This window comes from Tachypleus tridentatus, chromosome 3 (assembly GCF_004210375.1).
Source record: "Tachypleus tridentatus isolate NWPU-2018 chromosome 3, ASM421037v1, whole genome shotgun sequence".
NCBI lineage: Eukaryota > Metazoa > Arthropoda > Merostomata > Xiphosura > Limulidae > Tachypleus > Tachypleus tridentatus.
Window position 1 is genome coordinate 89,557,493 of NC_134827.1, and position 22,087 is coordinate 89,579,579.

At 33.4% G+C, this 22,087-nt stretch overlaps 1 protein-coding gene across 2 annotated transcripts in view; it reads left to right on the forward strand.

The window, feature by feature from the left end:
• Positions 1–20,793, forward strand: part of LOC143247438 (glycoprotein 3-alpha-L-fucosyltransferase A-like) — a 78,760-nt gene extending 57,967 nt beyond the window's left edge. For both annotated transcript variants that reach the window (XM_076495529.1, XM_076495528.1), the window contains 2 exons: positions 1,209–2,252; positions 15,180–20,793. In XM_076495529.1, the coding sequence (XP_076351644.1) occupies positions 1,249–2,252; positions 15,180–15,540 (1,365 nt within the window). In that variant the 5' untranslated portion in view covers positions 1,209–1,248 and the 3' untranslated portion in view covers positions 15,541–20,793. The remainder of the gene's footprint in view (positions 1–1,208; positions 2,253–15,179) is intronic.
• Positions 20,794–22,087: the final 1,294 nt, after the last annotated feature.

Genomic DNA, 22,087 nt, shown 5'->3' on the forward strand with positions numbered 1-22,087 from the left:
CAAAGCTACACGAAGGCTATCTCCGCTAGCCGTCACAAATTTCACAGTGTAAGGCTAGAGAGAAGGCAGCTAGTCATCACCATCCAACTCCAACTCTTGGACTATTTTATCAACGAATAATGGGATTGACCGACACAATATAATGCTCTAACGGCTAAAAGGGCGAGCATGTTTGGTGCGACGGGGATTCGCCAAGTGGGTTAAGGCGTTTGACTCATAATCCGAGGGTCGCGAGTTCCAATCCCGGTCGCCCCAAATATGCTCGCCCTTTTAGCCATGGAGGCGTTATAATGTGACGGTCAATCCCACTATTCGTTGGTAAAAGAGTAGCCCAAGAGTTTGCGGTGGGTGGTGATGACTAGCTGCCTTCCCTCTAGTCTTACACTTCCAAAATTAGGGACGACTAGCGCAGATAACCCTTGAGTAACTTTGTGCGAAATTCAAAATAATATAACGTTAATTGTTTTTCTTCAAAAATTCCTCATATTACCATATTTTTCTTTAATCGCTTCTTATAGTATAATTTTACATTATTTCTTTGTGGCTTGTTATGCAATGATCAAGGTGAAAGCAAGTATTGTCTTAATTTGTTTTCAAGAATAAGCAGCATCGGTGTAATAAACTAATAACTCTTTGGAATTGACTCACTTTTAATTTTAACTTCAGCTTTTGTACTTTCTACAAAAACATCACTACTAATATTCGAATGTCGGAAAAATATATTGTGGTTAGTCTAAGTGAATTGGTTTTCTACCAAGAAAAGGTCTTTCTTTGTTTATCTTTCATTTTCCCAGAAATGTTTCATTTTTAATTTTGTCAAATACCTTTTCCTGAACCTCTTGACAGTAATGCCTAATTTTTCGTATGCAATTGTGACTGTCGTTTGTTGCATTTAAATGTGACAGCATCCTTATCATTTGCTTAAGAAGCATGGTGGGTAACTTGGGTAATGTGTTAAACTACTTGTAGCAAACCAAAATAAACCATACTGGTTATATTTCCTGGTCCTTCTCATAGTATAATTTTACATTATTTCTTTGTGATTTTTATACATATGCTTAACAAGGTAAAACCAAGTATTGTCTTCATTTATTTTCAACAATAATCAGTGTAATAAACTTAACTGTTTTTGGAATGGATTCACTTTTAATTTTAACTTCTACTCTTGAAATGTCTTTCACTAAAATATATTTTTGCTTCTTGCACAGATGAAGAATAACATTGGACTGAAAGAAGCGAGATTTCAGGATGCCACGACTACGATTACGAAGAATGCTTCTGACAATAGTAGGAATTGGTTGTATCACCCTAGCAGCCTTGAATCTGAGGATGAAAGAGGAAAAGGCAGACGATGTGATTCGAGAGCAACAGATGAACGATAAGGAGTTAAGAAAGACACCTCATTTAGAAAAGAATTTTTATCCTAGAGAACAAGAGTCAGCTGTTATGGAAAAGCTCTGGTTTATGAAGAATGGTGTAAAATGGCCTGTTGAAACCAACCATCCTGGAGCCACATATTCTCCCCCCAAAATATGGCCGCACGAAGAAGATGGTGACCGCATTGAAAACCAACTCATGTACATTCCAACCGACTACGCCTCGTTGAAAAACAGTTCTAATCCTAAATTAAAGAAAATTCTTCTGTACTTTGGGAAGGCAGGTTGGAATGATCTACCATTAGGAAGGCAAATCTTCACAAAAGACAAATGCCCTGTTGATACGTGTGAAATCACAACAGCGCACCACGACAGTGCTACAGCAGATGCCATATTCTTTAAAGATCGTTTTGCATGGCCAAGACACAAAAGGCCACCAGAGCAAGTGTGGATATTATTTCTACTTGAGTGCCCACTACACACCCAAGGATTTACCAACATGGCTCACGTTATTAACTGGACAGCCACCTATAGGCACGACTCAGATATCGTTGCACCCTATGAAAAGTTCATTCTTTATGATAAAAACGTTAAGGCTCTAAAACATAAACAAGATTATGCAGCGAAAAAGACAAAAAAAGTAGCATGGTTTGTATCGAATTGCGCTGCTCGAAATGGCCGACTGCAGTATGCTCGAGAGCTCGCGAAGCATATTGAACTGGATATTTATGGCACTTGTGGTGCCAAGAGGTGTCCACGCACTAGTGCTAAAAAGTGCTTTGACATGCTTGATATAGAATATAAATTTTATTTGGCGTTCGAAAATTCCAATTGTAAGGATTATATTACAGAAAAATTCTTTGTCAATGGATTAAGGTAAGAGTTATTTCTTTTGTTCATGAAAATAATAACACATTGGCATTTTCCAACTAAATATATCTGAAAAAATTGGGAGAATCAATGAATTAATAGTGATATCAGACTATTATAGTTTTAGTTTAAATAAATAGATTTGAATTACGTTGTTATTAAAAAGGATTGTGTAAAGATTTATTTGTATACAATTACACTGATGCTACATTGTTCGACTCACATTATATCAACAGCAATACTTGAAGGTAATAACAAGTGTTTGCTTTTTTTCATGAGTAAGGTTTATTTTAACCTTTCTTCACTCTCCTTTACAATATTGGTTATACTGTTTAGTATTTCTAGTTTTATTGTTTGTTGTTATTGTACTTTTGTATGGATATTAATTGCATTGTTAGCTTAACATTTCACTTTAGGACTAAATTAGATTTTCTAAGTTGCTTAAACCTAATGATATATTATAGAGTTTACAGTCTAAAATACAGTTAAGAGTAATTGTTTCGAACTTGGGCAGTAAACTATGACAAAATAATATTTATGGCACATTGTTATTAAACATCCTATAATACCTTCTTGATTTTTAAAATTTGCTAATCAGCTCAATAAAGTGTGGTTCACTTGATAGTTGTGTTTTCTATTACACAACTACTGGCAACAGTATTTCCTGAAGACAGCCGTTGCAAGCATTTCTTTCTTGATCATATAGTATTTGTGTTTAAGATCCACGAACATATGATAATGAGTTTGTTTGGTTACATGTTCTACTTTGTTCTGTATCTCTGATAATGCTTGTTTTACTCTGATGTTGCTGGGATCGTTGTCCAGGAGAAACTCACAGTCTTTATGGGAATAATACTGACTCAATCTAAAGAGCACTTCCACTTTGATGACAGCCAACGATGGTGCTGTTATTTTTAGAGGTTATCTAAACGTAATTTATCAAGGAAACTATGTATTCCTTGCTTCATTATGGGTTGAAGCCAATTTCATATCACACTAGTCTAAGATGGCTCTGTCCAGACACTACTCACGGGATGAATAAGATATCCCACTGCCAACTGCGTGAGCAATCATTTTCCTGTTCATTCCTGACTTTCATAACCACTGTAATACCATTTTCATATTCTCAGACACATGCTCAAAAGTTTACCTTATAACCAAAATTTCATTAATATAGACCAGAAATTCCTTCTATTCAGTTCCTTAAGTAGAAGCTCCATCAGCCAAACAGAAGTAGCAGGTGCATTACATATACTAAATGAAATGGTGTGAAATACATATAAACCTTATAACTCGGTGTTCATCGTCCAGCTCGATATCCCACTTCCCAACACAAGGTCTAAGGTATTAAACCAATTGAAACTTTCAAACTATATCAGATATTCATATGCTTACAGATGCAGAACTTGATATACTTCCTTGTTTCAGACAACTTCTTTCCAAAGTCTGTATAAATTATGTAGCATCCACAGTTTTTCAGTGATTGGTACTGGAGTACTCTCCAGTACTCCAAGAAAATCTGTAAAATTATTCTTTTATTAAGCATATGCTTTCTTTTAAAATATCATAAGGTCCAATAAAGTCCTTATCGGTTCTTTATATGCCAAGGCTTAAACCTCTTGCACTTGTACAATTATTGGTACATATGAAGCTCCACCCAGTCATGATGGAAATGGGCTGAACAGTGTCTGCTCTTATTACCCAGCTTGGTGGTCAGGCCCAACTTGGACATTTTTCATTTATTTGGAATTTTCTCACAACATCCACTGATTATTAACAACCATCCTAAGGTTACATGTGTGACAGTCAACAATGATAACTTTGCCAACTTTTGTGTATAACAAAGTACCAGTAGTTCTTTCACCAGTGTCCCACCAATCTTCGAGTAAAGTAGAGGTGGAAGCATCAGACTAGACTGAAGTATGTATTGTATGGGTGGATCTGGCATTGGCATGTATCCTTTTGATGACGTACTCTATTCACAACTGTGGCGTTTCTGCTATAGTTGTGGCATGTATCCTGTGAGCATACCAAAATAACCTTGCCAACTTACTGGATATTAGTGTGTTTGCATCCAGTTTCCATCTGGATGAGGTGTGTGGTTGTTAACGCTTTATGTTAGTCTATTCCAACATGATGTAGGTACTCTTAATACCCTTTGTCAATTTAATTACCACTACAGGATTTTTTCTCTGCGACAGCTGGGTTGAAGCGATAACTTCAAATCATGTTTTGGTGAGCAATGTTCTCTTGTAATTAAGAATGTTTCTCACTGCCAGTGAAGATACATAGTCTAATTAGAAATCTCTCTATGAACTTATTGACCAGGGTATCATGCCAACCGACCAAGTCTATTGCCAAGTATTATTTTCTTTGCAGTTGGTGGAGTTCATTCATGTGGGCAGAAAGTCCCTCAGTGCTGATTTTTTTGTAAGCCTTGAATATGGCCCACTAAACTCGTTAGTTCTCCACCAGATTGAGAAGTTATACAACTGGTAGAAGACTGTTTCTCATTTGTTCTACTGCTATTTATTCAGATCTTCAATGGCAATGAGGGTTGTACCATCTAAGATAAGGGCAGGGCACTTAAAAGTCTAAAATTGAATAAATAATTAAACTTCAACTTTTCATATTTATAGTTTTGTTAAACTCATCAACACTTCCCACATGAAAACTAAATTATGCATATTTAACATAATGTGTTTTAAGTGAAAGCTATAAACAGCTTTGTTAAGACATGTAGTACTCTTAATATAAAATCTTTCTTTTTAACTACATATTCGAATTTAAAAAGTACACAAGTAACAATCATTTACACTCTCTGAAATATCTATTTCTGTATCCATATATGGGAAGTAGTAATCTACCTGAACCAATATATGTCAGTTCTGAAAGGTATCTCACCCTCTGAGTTGTGAGTTTCACATGCAAATACCTCATCCCACCTGCTGAGGGTCTGACACAATTCATCCATGGGTAATATATCTAGCTTGTGTAAATTGATCGTGGTAGTCTTTACCAATGCTTTAGAAGAACGAGACAGTAAATCAAGAGATGACCAAGAAAAATGTTATAGAGAATTATAAAAAGTTATTAGGTGGTGAATTTAAGAGTTATTGAAAAAGACAAATTATTTAAAAGAGAATTTAAATAAAAGTAAATCTCACAAAAGTCATGACTGATGAAGCTATTGAACATGTACAAACAACCAGACTGAAAAATTGCACATAAAAAGGCATCAGAGAAATACAGAAAGGCTAGAAAGACAAAACGAAAGATGTAAAGGAAGGTTGTAATGATGAACCCAAAGAAACACAGAAAGATTATAACATCAAGATCAGTGAGATAGAAAACAATCAATGACCCGATAATAAATTTGTATCTATAATTGAAAAATGTAAAAATTGAACTTTTTCTGCATCGGTAGTTAGTGTGTCTGTTCAACACCTAAATTTTGCAACCTTTCTGGGGTGGTCACCAGATCAGTGGATATCAAAGAATACCACCTGAATATTACATACTATACCAGTTATACTAACACCTGTAGGTTACATATATATTACATAATATGCAAATTACGCCAGTCCGTCAAAGTTACGTAGCTGTTACACAATAGGGAACAGAAGAGAAGGTACTACATCATAGTTTTACGAAGCAGCTCCAGAAGGTGCTTTGGTATCATGAGTATGCAAATAGTTTGTGAACAAACTACCAAAGGATGATGTAGATAAAGGTGTCCCAACTTTACTACAACAACTAAAATCTTAAATTTGATATTTTATCTAATACTGTGTTTATAATTATCAGTACTGAAAAGTTTTTATTGCAATTACAGTTTTAATTTATAAACAAAAACATTAAGTCTGATATTCTAATCTCTAGTTCTTATTATTATTCTACAGGGTGGCCCGTAAGTCCCTACCCATCCGTATGTTATTATGTTATATTCAATTACGCATGTATTATAAATTTTTCTTTTTTTTCCAGAGAAATATGGGCGATGTTAGCCCATTTACACTTGAAAATGTCTCACAGAACATGGTGTCACATAATATTATGCAGCGAGAATGAGGGACAGCACACAGATACACTGGATACATAAGATATATGGATGGGTAGTGACTTACGGGCCACCCTGTAGTTTCAGTTCATACATTTAATTGCATACATTTCATAAAAGGCAAGTGGTTTGTTTTTTTAATTTTGCGCAAAGGTACACGAGGGCTATCTGCGCTAGCCATCCCTAATTTAGCAGTGTAAGACTAGAGGGAAGGCAACTAGTCATCACCATCCACCGCCGACTCTTGGGTTACTTTTTACCAACGAATAGTGGGATTGACCGTCACATTATAACACGTGTATGTTTGGTGTGACAGGGATTTGAACACGCGACCTTCAGATTACAAGTCGAGTGCCTTAACCACCTGGCTATGCCGGGCCGAAAGGAGGTTATGTTTCTAAAAGCAGATAGTGTTACTAAGTATAGTGCTTTGTAGGCCAGTGATATTATTATTAGCAGATAATGCAATTGGATAAAGAGCTCATCACATGATGTCTCAATTTGTCGTAAATTTAGTTATGTGTAAAACTGTTATTTTTATTTTGTATTGGTTTAACATGACACTAAAAAGTTCTCGACACAAGAGTTCTTGACACATTGTGACTGTTTATTGTTTTTGAACAATAAATATTTTGCAATATGATCTACATAATATGACATACAGTTTTCATTAAAATGTTTGAATATTGTTCTGTACTGATTTATTGTTTACATGTAGGGATTACTTATTCAATAAATGCCCGAGTAATTACAAAGTAGGTAGCGTATGATCGGACAAACCTGTACGAGTTGTTATTCTGGTCTTCATAAGTTTTATTTGTTACACACCATTTTTATATAAAAGGCTGTTCTTCTTGTGTAAATAGATCAATTCTTTCTTCAGACAATTTCTTTGTACTTTGTGTAGAATCATGCTGTTACTTGGGCAAAACTGTAAGTCAACTTAGAGTTAGGATAGTGGTCATCTTTTCAAATGTGTCCTACTTCTTGCTTGTTAAAGTTGATTGTATATTTCGTGTTTGGAACAGATGAGAGAAGACTTATCTTTCCTACAGGTAACAAACACACACGTGTTGGCGCATTGCATGTTTGGACAGCTACTCATTATGATGGAAAAACCGTTCTACATATCTTTCAGAGAAGTGTCAATGATGTCTCCTACAGAAATCACATATAGATATTTATGTATCTCAGAACGATTGGTATGGGTGTTAACACTTTTATTGATAAGGAGAGAACAACATTTCGATCTTCCTAGGTCATTTTCAGGTTAAGAAAGAGAAGGTTTGAATGTGACCGTTGACGGACACATGTCTTAGGGACGAGAATATGAACGAGTACGGGATTGTAGGCGGCGTTGCAGGTGGATGTTAGATTATTAATTAGTATAGATATAAAGTTGTTCCTTTATATTGGTTTAATTTTGGTTTTAGTTGCGTGGGCATTTTCTAAATATATAACATCAGCCGGCTCCTTTTTCAAAGACTTTTTAACTTTAAATCTATTCTTAATCAACTAAATCACAGAGCCTTATTGGCCAGTTTTGATGTAATATTCCTCTTCACAGAAGTCCCAATTACTGAAGCCTGCAAGATAGCTTTAGAACTTTATATCTAAGACCACAACCCATTGATACACATCCATAGCAACCAATCAGCAACCCTTATAGAATTCATAAACATTAAAACTAACTTTATGTTCAATGACCAAAACTACCTGCAAATAAATGGCCCTAAGTGTGGGCAATCTTGTGTTGCCAGTTCTAGCCAACATTTTCATGACACAGATTCAGTCTCAAGCGATCAGTTCGGCCTTACACCCACCACTATACAGGTACAGACATGTGACGATACAATTGATGGATTCACATCTACAGAACACGCACTTAATTTTTTGAAACACGTTAACTCCATACACCCGAACACTAAGTTCACCTGCGAACAGGAAAAAAAACAAAACTAACCAAACAGCATTTCTCAATCTCAAGATCACAAGAACCGACAGACATTTCAAAAGAGAAATTTACAGAAAATCACCCATACTGGACTATACTTTCCTTGTGACTCAGCACAAGAAAAAAACCAAAAACTCAACATATTAAGAAACAAAATAAATATAACCACAAAACTATGCTCACCCGATAAAAGTAACGATGAAATCACCAAAAGAAAACAACACTTCATCAACATCAACAAATTTTCTCCAAAAACCGTTGAAAAAATTATACGCACACACCTAGACCAACAACAAACAAACAACAATAAATCCCAAGATACAACAAACTACAAAACATTATACTGCTGCATACCATATGTTGCTGACATCAGTGAAAAAATAACCAACATTTGGTAAAATAACTAACAACGAAACATAACATTCCAGTAAACACTAAATTCATTCAAAAGTTCAAAACTAAACTCCATACTATGCAAGAATTACACTGACAAACACAACACCAACATTATTTATAAACTACAATGCAACAACTGACCTGCTTCTGTATTGGAAAAACAAGCGGAAAAACACAATTCAATAAAAACAACTTAACCATAGAAAACACACGGATGCTAGGCAGGGAGACAAATATAAACAAACGCAAAATCAAAGAAGCTGTACTTATACAACAACTCAAACCAAAATTAAACCAATATACCTACACTAATTAATAACGTAACATTTAACTGGAACGCTGTCTACAGTCCCGTACACGTTTACACTCTCTTTGTTAAACTGAAGATGATCTAAGAAGGTCAAAACGTTTTACTGTGCTTTATTTTAATTAAAGTGTTAATATCCATACCAGCCGTATTGAGAATACATTTTTACTTCAAATGAATTTATCGTCATCACGAATTACTTCAGGTTCTGTGTGTGTGTTTTGCTAATTTTTCAGTGTAAGACTAGAGGGAAGGCGGCTAGTCTGCCAACTCTTAGTTTACTCTTTCACCAACGAATAATGGGATTGATTGTCACATCATAACGCCCCCATGGCTGAAAGGGCGAGCATGATTGGAATGACGAGGGTTCGAACCTGTGACGAGTCGAGCATCCTAGCTACCTGGCCAAACTGGGCTCAATGTTTTTCCCATGGAAACAAAAGTAAAACTCGAGCAAAAACTATAAATTGTATTTTGAGAGGAAAAAAGTAGAATAATACGCGATTTTAAAGGATGGACCGTTGGTTTTCTATTGGTTGCACACAATATAGGATTAAAAGTCAGAGAAAACGTTTGACGAGCTCTGAAATGGAAGATTGACAGGTGGACGTGGCAAGATGAAGTTAATTTTCTATTTGATAGCCTTGTAACAAATTAATATTGAAATATATAAATACTACACTTTTCCTGAGCGATGACACTGTCATACTGCTCCTAAAAAGGGTTAGTTAGAAAGAGACTTCGGCCTGCCTTTCTCAGAAACATTGATAAATAAGGTTTACAGACTGGTTTTACACTAAGCAGTTGTGGCAAATACGGGCTTGTGTGTTCCAAGCTATCTTCAGCGCTTTTACTTTGTGTCTCCATAGTTGTTGTAAGCCATGTAAGGTTTAAAGATCGAGAGATCGCAGATATTTATAAACAATACATTTTAGTGTTAATTCTTAGCTGAAGTTGGTGTTCTGCACATATGTGTAGGCACATCAAGACTTACTATTGAGAAAATGTATATCATAAAATTTTCAAAAAACCCATGTAAGTCACAGGAGACCCAGAAAGATGAATTTTTCAAGGAGACAGGTGGACCAAGCAAAATTGACAATTGACTGAAGATGAAATAGTTGTACCTGGAAATCCGACAATGTATAGACTATTGAAGAAACGTCACAGTGTGGATGATTCTGATCAAGAACATAAAGATATACTGGGTGAACCTACTAACATTGGAAAATTACATGAACTGAGTAGCAGATATAGAAAATCATATCTGCATAGGCCAATTATTGGAGTAAGAGGTCCTGCTGGCATATCCTGAATTTCCAATTTGGTCTGGTTTTAATAATCCCTTCCACTTTCCAAAAACTCGTGGACGAAAATTATGATCTGAATGGTGTAAAGAGTATTTTTGGCTTGAATATTCCGCTTCTACTGACAAAGTTTACTGTTTTGTCTGTCGTTATTTGACTAGCTGCACTTAATATAATAAAGCAAACCTTCGTGTCTAAAAGGTTCGATACATGGAAAAAGTGTACACTTAGATGTCTAAAAAAAAAATTCTCAAACACAAGTAATCTGATACACATTTTAACAATGTATGCAAATATATATTGCTTATTTAGAATCAAGGATTTTTGAGAAAATAGCAGCAGACCACGTTAATGAAGCTTACAGGCTTATTGTGGAAAAACATCAAAATACTTGCAGATATGTTGACACTCACAGCTGTCCATATCATAGCTCTGGGGGTCATCATGAAGAAGACACAGCTGAAAATAAAAGATACTTTCGTAAACAATGAATTTACACTGTCAAATATACGCACCACAGTGTACAAGATGCCATTTTGGATATCCTCAATGATACAATTTTGGATGAATTAAAAGAAGTAAGAGAGGCTCAGTGCTTTTCAGTTTTAGTCGATGAATCTAAAAACCTATCATGAAGAGAGCACATGAGTTTGGTGCTTTGGTAGTTTAGTGATTCAGGAGTTAATGAAGAATTTATTGGTTTTGAAGTCACTGATTAACTCTACACAGTTCATCATTGGTCAAATATATTCTGCAAGAGTTAAAGGACAACTGACCCAAATTTGAAAAAAAAAATCTCGATTTTGAGACTATTAAACCTCCAGCAGTCAATTATAGGGTAAATACAAACGGAAATAGATCAAACTAAGATAACAGATGAACGTTTAGGTGCGACGTTTGGAGTATTCGAGGAGTTTACAAAACATTTGAAACCACTATTTAAGTCTTTTACTGAAGTTTATAAGATCATCAAATAGAAATAACTCTTCTAATAGGCGTTGTCGGCTGTGTTTTATTTTGTTTGTTTGTTTTTGAATTTCGCACAAAGCTACTCGAGGGCTATCTGTGCTAACCGTCCCTAATTTAGCAGTGTAAGACTAGAGGGAAGGCAGCTAGTCATCACCACCCACCGCCAGCTCTTGGGCTACTCTTTTACCAACGAATAGTGGGATTGACCGTTACATTATAACGCCCCCACGGCTGAAAGGGCGAGCATGTTTGGCGCGACGGAGATACGAACTCGCGACCCTCAGATTACGAGTCGCACGCATTAACACGCTTGACCATGCCAGGCCCCGCAGTCGGCTGTGAAAGAAGGTTTAACAAGCTAAAACTGATCAAAATAACCAGAGAACCAATATGGCTGATAAGAGACTGAAAAGGCTTAACACTGATCATCATACACACAGAAACATAATATTTCCATTCATCTTGATGGTGTTGTTGACAACTTTATTACCAAATTTCCTAATACAAAATTAATGTTGGTTTAAAGTTAAATAGGTTGGTAAGTTTATACATTTAACCATTATTCATTAAACCACTTTTAAAGGGCCGTTTATAACCCCTCTCAGAGAAAAAAAGGAGAAAGAAATTGCTAGATATGCTAGTTTGGATGGATATCTTCAGATCCTTGCTTCAAACTCAATAATACAAGGCATTTTTCTAAACCCAACGTTGGATCTTTGTAATTCAGAACGCTCGCATTTGGGGGGAGTAATGAGTTCCTTTAAAATTTCACGTGAATATAAGATATCTTTTTTTTGCCCCAAAAAAGTTTGGCTTCCCCCACATTTTTGGTGCTGGCGCCGCTAGTGTCAGAGAGTGTTTTTATTTTTGAATTTTTTTGTCAGTGCTATGCAATGAGAGATATCACACATTCTTCTGTATACTGAACTACATGTCTGTTTATCCATCAAAGCTAAGTAATTCAAGCACGGGTTCCATTCACGAGGAATTTCAGTAAAATGTTTTTTTTTTTTAAATTAAACCTACAAATTGTGTCAATATAAAAGTAGTGTATATAAAACATTATAAAAAAAATTAATTCGTTAAAATTATGTGGACACGACATCGCTTTATTTTCACCAATAATTCTAAAGAACCAGCCCAAGAATAGAAGTATCTCTAACTCGCCATGTTTAATCTTATCCAATCAGGCCCGGCATGGCCAGGTGGGTTAAGGCGTTCGACTTGTAATCTGAGGGTCGCGGGTTCGAATTCCGGTCGCACCAAACAGGCTCCCCTTTTCAGCCGTGAGAGCGGTTATAATGTTACGATCAATCCCACTTCGTTGATAAAAGAGTAGCTCAAGAGTTTGTGGTGGGTGGTGATGACTAGCTGCCTTCCCTCTAGTTTTACACTGCTAAATTAGGGACGGCTAGCGCAGGTAGCCCTTGTGTAGTTTTGCGCGAAACTTAAAAACAAACAAGCTTATTTAATCCTATAATATATTCATCTAATAACTAGAACAATCATAGTTTTCAACCTATCTAATTTCTTTACCTTACACAATTATTATACCATTTATTTTATTAATAGTATTGACGCCAAGTATTTACTCTACATTTTCACAAGCAAATGTTGATCTAGAACGGCGTACTAAAACTCGAAACAGCGTTGAACGTATTATTCTCACACAGTTAATAAGTATAATTTATGACAAGTAAAATATTGGTATGTTTACAGATTTAAAGTATAAGAGAATAATAAACAGTATAACCATAATGAACTGAATTCTCACAAGTCCAGAACAACCCATAAAATTCTCAGAACAGATACTAATAATCCCCAAAATATTTCAGTACTTTGTGAAAACCATATAAATGTATTTCACTATCACTACGTTCTAATTTATATAGAAGAGTATGTAGACAGTTACTTTTTTATCCGCCAGGCTACTACTTTAACACTGACGTATTTTGTTCTGACAAGTGCAAACGTACATTGCAGCTTACGACCACAATAAGTAAAAGCAAAGAAAGCTTGGATATTAATTATTTTTAAACATAACTAAGTACTATAACTTGCATAGTTTTTGTTAATATTTCAGTGATAAAATTGATTTATAACATGTACACTATTATTATACCAATTTGTTTTATTGTGATTTTTGCTTAAACTCTGTTAAAGAAATTAGTTGCAATGACCAAAACCAGTGATTTAAAGTAATTTAATAACATTTAATGTCTTTCTACTTATTGTTCATTGAACGGGTTGCATTCGCATTTTCGTTTAGAAATTACTATGTCATCCAAACTTTCAAAAGAATATCACACAGGCTTAGTGACTTATTTGCGTTTACTGTTATAGAAAGAACTTTGCTACGTTTGAAACTACATGCCATCAGCAAAAATGACACATTTGAATATAGATCACACACAATTATCTAACTTTTTTTTTGAATTAGATATAAAGACGCTTCTTGCTACTGTCTACTAATAGCATTAGGTTTGTTTGTTTTTAATTTAGAAAATATTGTATGGCATATTCTACTCTATGAAAGTAGACTGTTGCAGTCTTGGATGTCTAGCATAGTATATTTTTATGCTACCCAACGGTTGAAAAGAAATTCCTAATCGACAAATTATTGGTGGTTCATTGGTAAGTCGGATTTCATTACCCAAGATGGGCGAAGCGTAGACAGATCACACTGTAGTTTTTTGCTTAACAATCAACCAACACAAAAACAGTATCGGTGGGCTCAGCAGATAGCCGGATGTGGTTGCTAATATAGAAAGAATGTACACAGATATTTATATAGCTTTGCAAGAAAACATACACACACTCAAAAACAGAAAGTTTCCAAGACACACGTTTCTACTGTTTTATTTATACCACATAACAAATAAGTTATAGTTGGCATAGTTATCAATTGTTATTGTTAACTTTGTCTTAATTCTGATCTAGTTAAAATATCTCTGCACAACTTTAAAATATTTATTTTTTTCTATATCCATGATCATTTTGTGAATATACTAAATTCTGCTGGGGATCGTATTAATGTTCATACAAATGGTCGTATTGCATGAGCACTCATCTGGTATATGAATTAAAGACATATCATAGCTTTTGCCAATTATTTTATTACTCTGTTTTTGGGCACAGGCCAGTGGTCATCATGAGTTCCAATGCGAGGGTTCAAGGTTTCTTGCAGTAAAACATTTGCTCCGTATTTTCCGCCAGTGAGTGCGCTATAAGAGGGAAGGTAAAACCCCACGATTCATCAGAAATAAACGTAACCCAACAGGGAATGGATACTGTTGATTAACTGCCTTCTCGCGGTTAGTTAGAAATTAAGAAAGAATGTACACAGGTATTCATATAGCTTTGCAAGAAACTTTTGAAAGAAACTGATCTTACCTTAAGAGTAAAAACAAAAATGGCAGAGATGAGATAACATTGGGAAAGTGTGAGAAAAATGCACAGCAATGTATCGCCAGCATGTTGTACATTTGTGTACTTATAGAGTGAATTAGTGCCGTATTATGGTGGTAGATCTTTACACTAGTATATTCTTTATTTATGTGTTTTTACATTACCGTTCCTCGAGTTATGTCTGTACACTGGATGCTGTATATTTGAATGTCTTCATCGTGCAGGTGTCATCACCATTTTTTAAGCATTATTATCATTGATATACATTCCATCCATCCATTTATTAAAATACTGTAGCTTTAAGTAAGTCACCATTTTTGTGCTACACTTGTCATACTTGCCAATTAGAAACTTTACTGAATGCACTCCTGAATTTTTGTTACAACATTTTGTAGCTTTGAATTATATACTATTTTAAAATCGCCCTAACTGTAATATGTATATAATTCCTGATTATTAGTGGAAGGAGCAAAAATGGGTATACATTTATTTTTGTTAACATCAATAACTTTCATTAATGTATTTATTTCAGCCGTAACGTTGTACCAATTGTGATGGGAGCTCGGCCTGAGGATTACCGTAGGAATGCTCCATATCACTCATACATTCACGTGGAGGACTTCGAATCTCCAAAACATCTTGCTGAATACCTACATCGCCTTGAGAAGAATAGTACTCTATACAATGAATACTTTCAGTGGAAAGGAACTGGAGAATTCGTGAACACATACTTCTGGTGCCGTCTATGTGCCCTTCTGCACGCCCCACCACAGAAAAAAGTTTATAGTGACATTCACACGTGGTGGGCTGGGCCTGGAACATGCACAACAAACACCTGGCGAAATTTAAATGAAAACTTAAAGAATACAAATACTGAAAGGGGACGAAATTAGTGTTTACATATTTTGTTACTTTTCTGGTCTTTCACTTAATATCGGCACTTGGTAACATGCAGATACCATTAAGGGCATAAACGAACTGATCGACCTTTTATCTTCACACTTGATCGTGAACTAAAATAGTTTGTTTAACATTCCAACATATATCTTATATTTATTCATATATGTGTATGTCAAAGAGACACTGGAGTATTAGAAATTCAAGCACTGAACCTAGGCCTATCACGCTTTATTTTCATTTAATATAAGGACAAAACTTGTATTAAAACGTCTATAAAGCGTATTGTTTAAATTATAAAATTTCTTCAAGAAAAAAGTGAAACACTTGAAGCGTATAAATCCAGATGTTGAAGAACATGGATAATAATATATATATATATATCATGGAGGTTAAAATTTAGAAGAAGCAGAACACGTGGTTGACGTGTTATATCCTGTCTATTTTTATTTTCTCTCAGTAGTCCTTGCTTATTCCTTTAACAAATACTTCAAATATCAACTACTTATAATGAGAACCTCTCTTACTATCATAAAGAAGTTTGTCTTATCCCATGCGAGTGGATATTCTAAAATAACCATTATTTATTGTGATATTGTATAATTTGTTCTTTATAACAGGAATCACAAAATGTCAAAAGATTGTTATAATTTAAAGGGCTGACGTTTAATATTATGTTAGTATGAAGTTTATATAATATTTCATACGACTTCAGCAACGTACAGAAAACTTTAAAAAGGGTACTTTTAAAGTATCATAAGCATTCTTTTGGGAACTATGGGATGCAAGTGGTAAACATTAGGTAATACCACGATAAGAAGCAAACAAATATTGTTTTATTCAGGTTCAATTGGTTGTATAAACGCTCCTAAAATCTGAACCCAAACAGCGAATTACTGTTTGTTATCACTTAATACCATATCGCAGTTGTTAGTATTATTTGTTTTCATTGTAATTGCAATTTTTATGACTAACAAAAAGGATACTTTTGTGGCATAATGGTAGGGATATGAGCCCACACCCCTGCACATGTTGAAATTAAGTTAATTCGTTAATGTTTTACTGGCCTTTCTCTTTTTTTGAGAAGGCAAACTTTATTTTCAAAGGTTCATTCGTTGGAAACACAGGGACCTGTTTGTGGAAGAAAGAACAATATTTGACTACATTTTAACGTCACAAGTAATGTATATTACATATTTACTGTCGTGATATGAGAACGTGTCTGTTTTTTTTAATGCAATCTTAATTTCATGGCTTGCTGTTTTATTGTTGTTATTTGCTCTGATAAGATATATAAAGACTAGCAACTTCCAAGTTTAGTAGCTATATGTTTTGTTTTGTTTTCCTAAAACGATAAATCTTGGCGTTATTTACTTAATTGTTTTTTAGAAAAAATTTGTTAAACACAAAACTACACTTTGTCCACTGCGGGAATCGAAACCCGATTTTAAATTAAAATTTGTTAGGCTTAACGCTGAGTCACCTGCGAAAATTTCAGAAATTCCAGACACTCATTAATGTCTTAAATTATAGCCTAAATTCAACATGTCTTTGATTTAAATTGAAGCAAAGTCTCATTCATTATACATGCATATATACAAATACTTGCCCTTCTGTTTTAGGAATAGAAGTTAGTTGTTGAGTTATATAAATGTATTTTAAAAGGACAAGCTAAAATGAAAGCGTTTATAATAATTTAAATCATAGAAATAGTTCCTGTTATATTTGTTATTTTTATTCCAGTAGTAGGAAAAAATGTCAAACAACGTACAAATTTATGAAACATGAACTGTCACGTGTTGAATAAATTTAAACAATTTTGTATATTGTAGGAGTAAAATCATCTTGTCTAGCCGGAAAAACCAAGAACAAAATCTAGGGTTAAGGCAGGGAAATTGATAACAAAGTAAACTGATGACATCACTCAACTATTTTCTGTTTCATTCGAAGACGTTAAGATTTCTCGATATTGAAAACATTTTCAACTTTCATGACGTTTCATTACATTTCTTTGCCAATCTGTGACTTCTAACTAAGATATTCTTTGAGGTGCGATAATACCAGAGAAACTGCTCTTTAAGTATTTGCCACGTCAAAAAATCATATTATCTAACCTCTTCTATGCTCTTTTAGATTAATTAAAATAAACAACCAACAACCTCTCATGAAGTAGCAAAAAACCATAATGTTATATATTGAATTATTTTATCAGTTTCACTTGTAAATACAAGTATAACTTAAATTTTTCAAAATATAACAAATTTGTCATCAGTGTAGATTTTTGAATAACATTTTCTATCTAAAACTATATCGTTTGTATGTTATACAAATGAAGGCAAGCCTTGTAGAGTCATTGAGAATCACACGGTGATAACGCTATATCACAAATGGTATTTTGTGTAATGCAAATGAAAATAAATAGTATATGATAATTATACTATATTACTCTTGTACTATAACTGAAAGTGAGTAGAAAAATTTCACTTAGAGTGAAATATTATAAAGGTATGTTACACATGGTATTTTTATGTAACAGAAATGAAGGTGAGAAGTAAAGTACATAGTACTGTATGTACAACAACTGAAGATTAATAATATAAGTTCATTGAGATAGTGGAACCTTCATATTGCACACTATGTTCCTCAAACTCTCCAATAAAATAAATATCTAAATTTGACATTTCACTTCAATAAATTTTGATGTCAATATAGATTATAATTCTTCACTTCAGTTTGGGTTTTCAGCTAAAAATGATTAGTTCTTGCAGAATAGTTTAACCTGTGTTGGTGATAAAGCAATATTCAATATACAAATTATTTCAAGTGGTTTTGTATGAAAAATAAAACATAATGGTTATGATTTTGTTCTAGATTTGTTACTCTAATGTGATTTATTCTGGTGTAGTTATGTTTTTGTCATTCTGTAGCAAAACCCCTTATTTGTATTTTGTGAATGTGCATAATATTGAATAAGTTTAATGTTTTTTATCTTAAAACTTGATGTGATAACATTTGAAATAGGTCACATGTACTTATATTCTTAAAGCGTGATGTGAGAGCATTTGAAATTTGTTACATATATTTATATATAAAAACTTGATGTGAGAATATTTGAAGTTGGTTACATATACTTATATTCTTAAAACTTGACATGAGAACATTTGAAATTGGTCACATGTACTTATATTCTTAAAATTTGATGAGAGAACATTTGAAATTGGTCACATATATTTATATTCTTAAAACTTGATGTTAGAACATTTGAAGTTTGTTACATATGCTATCACTTATGGAAGGATATAAGAAACAAATAATTGTCTCTTCTGCTTGTTTAAAACTTCTGAGCTGGTATTATATCATAAGTTTTGTACTTCTTATGAAATAATTCTTCTGGTTGCTTTTTGTTAGGTATAAATTTCATTACATGAGGCTGAAATTACACAAAAATATGCTTGTTATACTTGCTTACCTGTGACTTAGTTGTGTGTTTCTTGTAAAATGTAAACTTATATTAATTTACAGAAGCTATAATTGTGGAAATACAATTAATACAATGTTTATCTACACACTGATGTGATAAAACTGCCTCACTAAATCTATGAATTAATTTAAAGTATTTTTTCATATTGGAGATAAAAGTCTGTTTGATATATCAACCAAAGTATTTCAGTTAAACAAACTTAACTTTAACAATCTACTAAATAATTTATTTTAAAGCTGTAAATAAAATGTTTTATCCAATGAATGAAACCAGAAATATTAATTCCGAAACTTCTTGTTGGTATTAGGTATACTTTCTATTCTGAACCACACCAGTTCATTTGCAGTAAAGATACGTGTTTTATGTTCACTATATGATGAACAGTTTGAGGTCTAAAATCTCCCAAAATATGGGCATTATGTTGCACCTAGTCACTTTTTATTCCTTTGCCCATAAAATCATTAAAACTAAATTAACTACAAATAGAACTTTTAGGATGAAGATCCTGAATATTATACTTACTTATTTGTTCTAATGTTATCATTTCTATTTTCCATAAATCACATGAGACAAATCAATCCACATTTTACACAATGAAGACTAATACTTAGGACATTGAATTACACATGATACTTTCCAACATGTATTTAACATTAAACTTTTCATTAGTAACTTGGATGTGACACACAAACCATGATATATATATATGTAATAATGTGTTAAATTATCACTATCCACATCAATTGATTTTTCTAAGTATAATATACTTTCTCTCAAGCACTTCATTATTATTAGTTTATTTTTCATAGATTTATATGCTATATTTATATATTCGTAATCATTGCTTAAAAGAAAAAAGAACTTCATGCTTTTATAGCAACTACATTTTAGTCTTAAAGTGCGAGCTAGCATGCATCTTGCACGCCAGCTTCACTCTACTCTGTATCTACTTCAGAATATGAGGAACCTACATCTTGCATAACAGCTTCACTCTACTCTCTGTATCTACTCCAATATATGAAAAGCATGCATCTTGCACACCAGCTTCACTCTACTCTCTATATCTACTTCAATATATTAGAAGTATACATCTTGCATAGCAGTGTCACTCTACTCTCTGTATCTACTTCAGAATATGAGGAGCCTGCATCTTGCATAGCAGCTTCACCCTACTCTCTCTAGCTATTTCAATGATCCCTCTTAGAGTAATCAAGAGAGATAATGTTGTAATTCACATATTAGTGATTTTAATTGTAAGATGGTGCACAGATAATATCAAAACCTGACAGGAAGTCACTTCTTGTTGTAAACTGTTTATTTGACAAAACTCAAAAATTATCACATAAAGAATTTGAGATTTGCATTTCACGATTAAATCGTGCAATTTATGAAAATAATAATATTTATATGAATTACACGTAACTATCAATTTTTGATAACACAACTGCAGTGTTTTCACTAACATTTGGTTTTTGACATTGGAAGTGATATTGTTTTATATATGCACGAGAACTTATTGATACCTGAGAACACAAATATATAGTTTAGGGCTCAAATAATCTATTCTTTAACTAAGTGGCAATGTGAAGACTGTGTTATTCTTTGTGTATTACTTTTGGTGGAAAAGTTGTACTATTGGTCGATATTCTTTTATGTGACAAATGTGGTTATGTCAAAACCTTTAGAAAAATAAAGTCTCACATGTCTTGTGGATATATCACTTCATTGTATGTGCTTAAATGATAATAAAAATTTTAATGAAACAGTTTTTTTGTTTTGGTTGCTGGTCTGTATTTTTGCTATGTCATATGTTCTTATAACTCATTTGTTTCCATAATTTAACATGTTTTATGACATTTATACATACCCCTTGTTCTTGGAAATAAACGGTCTCAATTATCAACGCGTTTTTAGCACTTTTCTGTTTAAATTGCTTTTTTAATCATTATTAAAATATTATCTTTCCGAAAAAAAATTTAAGAAGGGGTATTAAATAATATATTTTGACTTCCTAGTAGTGTATTTTCATATCAACAGTTGAAACTTATTTGTACAGTATGTGAATGCATTCTCAAAATGTAATTTTATTTAGTGTGCCTATGTTTAATTTATGACTTAACTACTCGATAGCTAGCTTTACTTAATTTAGAAACGATCTTCTGGAGGTAAGACAGCTAGTCAACATCACTCACCACCAACTAACTCTTGGACTATTTTAGTAGGATTGCCTGTTACATTATGAGGTTCCTACAACTAGTAAATTCAATCAGTGGTAGCATAATGGCTTTAAAATCACAAAAATACACAAATACACTTTTGTAACAGAATACAGGGAATTTGATTAAGAAATTACACTTCGATACTGTTTAAAGTAAAAAAGAGAACCTGAAATACACGTAAACCTTAATCAGAACTTAAAGTAATCCTTGAGCGGGATGATTTGAGTTTCGTAAAGTAGATTTTAAAAAGCTGGCTTTTAAATATATGCTTTTGTAGTGTTATTGTAAAAGAAATGAAACAAAGTTATTTAAAATAATAGAGCTTATTTCAACAACACATTTATAAACACAGAAACCGTTTTGAAATACTGCACAAACATTTACAAAAGAAAAATTTAACAACAAAGTAAATGGCTCGCACAAGCAAAAAATCGAGTTTCGAGATTCATGGTGGATAAAGCACAGACAGCCCATTGTTTGACAATAAATATAGAACTAAAACGATACTCTAGAACCGAGCACCGATCTACTGGGTACCAATTCGGTATATTAAACTTAAACCTTAAATTACCAATGTTTGTAACATGAATTTTTTACATTAATTCACTAATCCTACTTTGTAAAGACAAAATTCAAATAACATACTGTGTTAAATTAGCAGTAACATTTAATTTGTTCTCTTTTTTAACTTAAAAGAGTATCGAAGTTTAATTTCTTAATGAAATTCCCTGTAATCTGGTTCAAATGTTTATTCATGTCTTAATATGATTTGAAAGTTACTATCTTACCACTGATTAAACTTACAAGCCGTTGGATTGTCATAATGTGGTAGTATATAATACA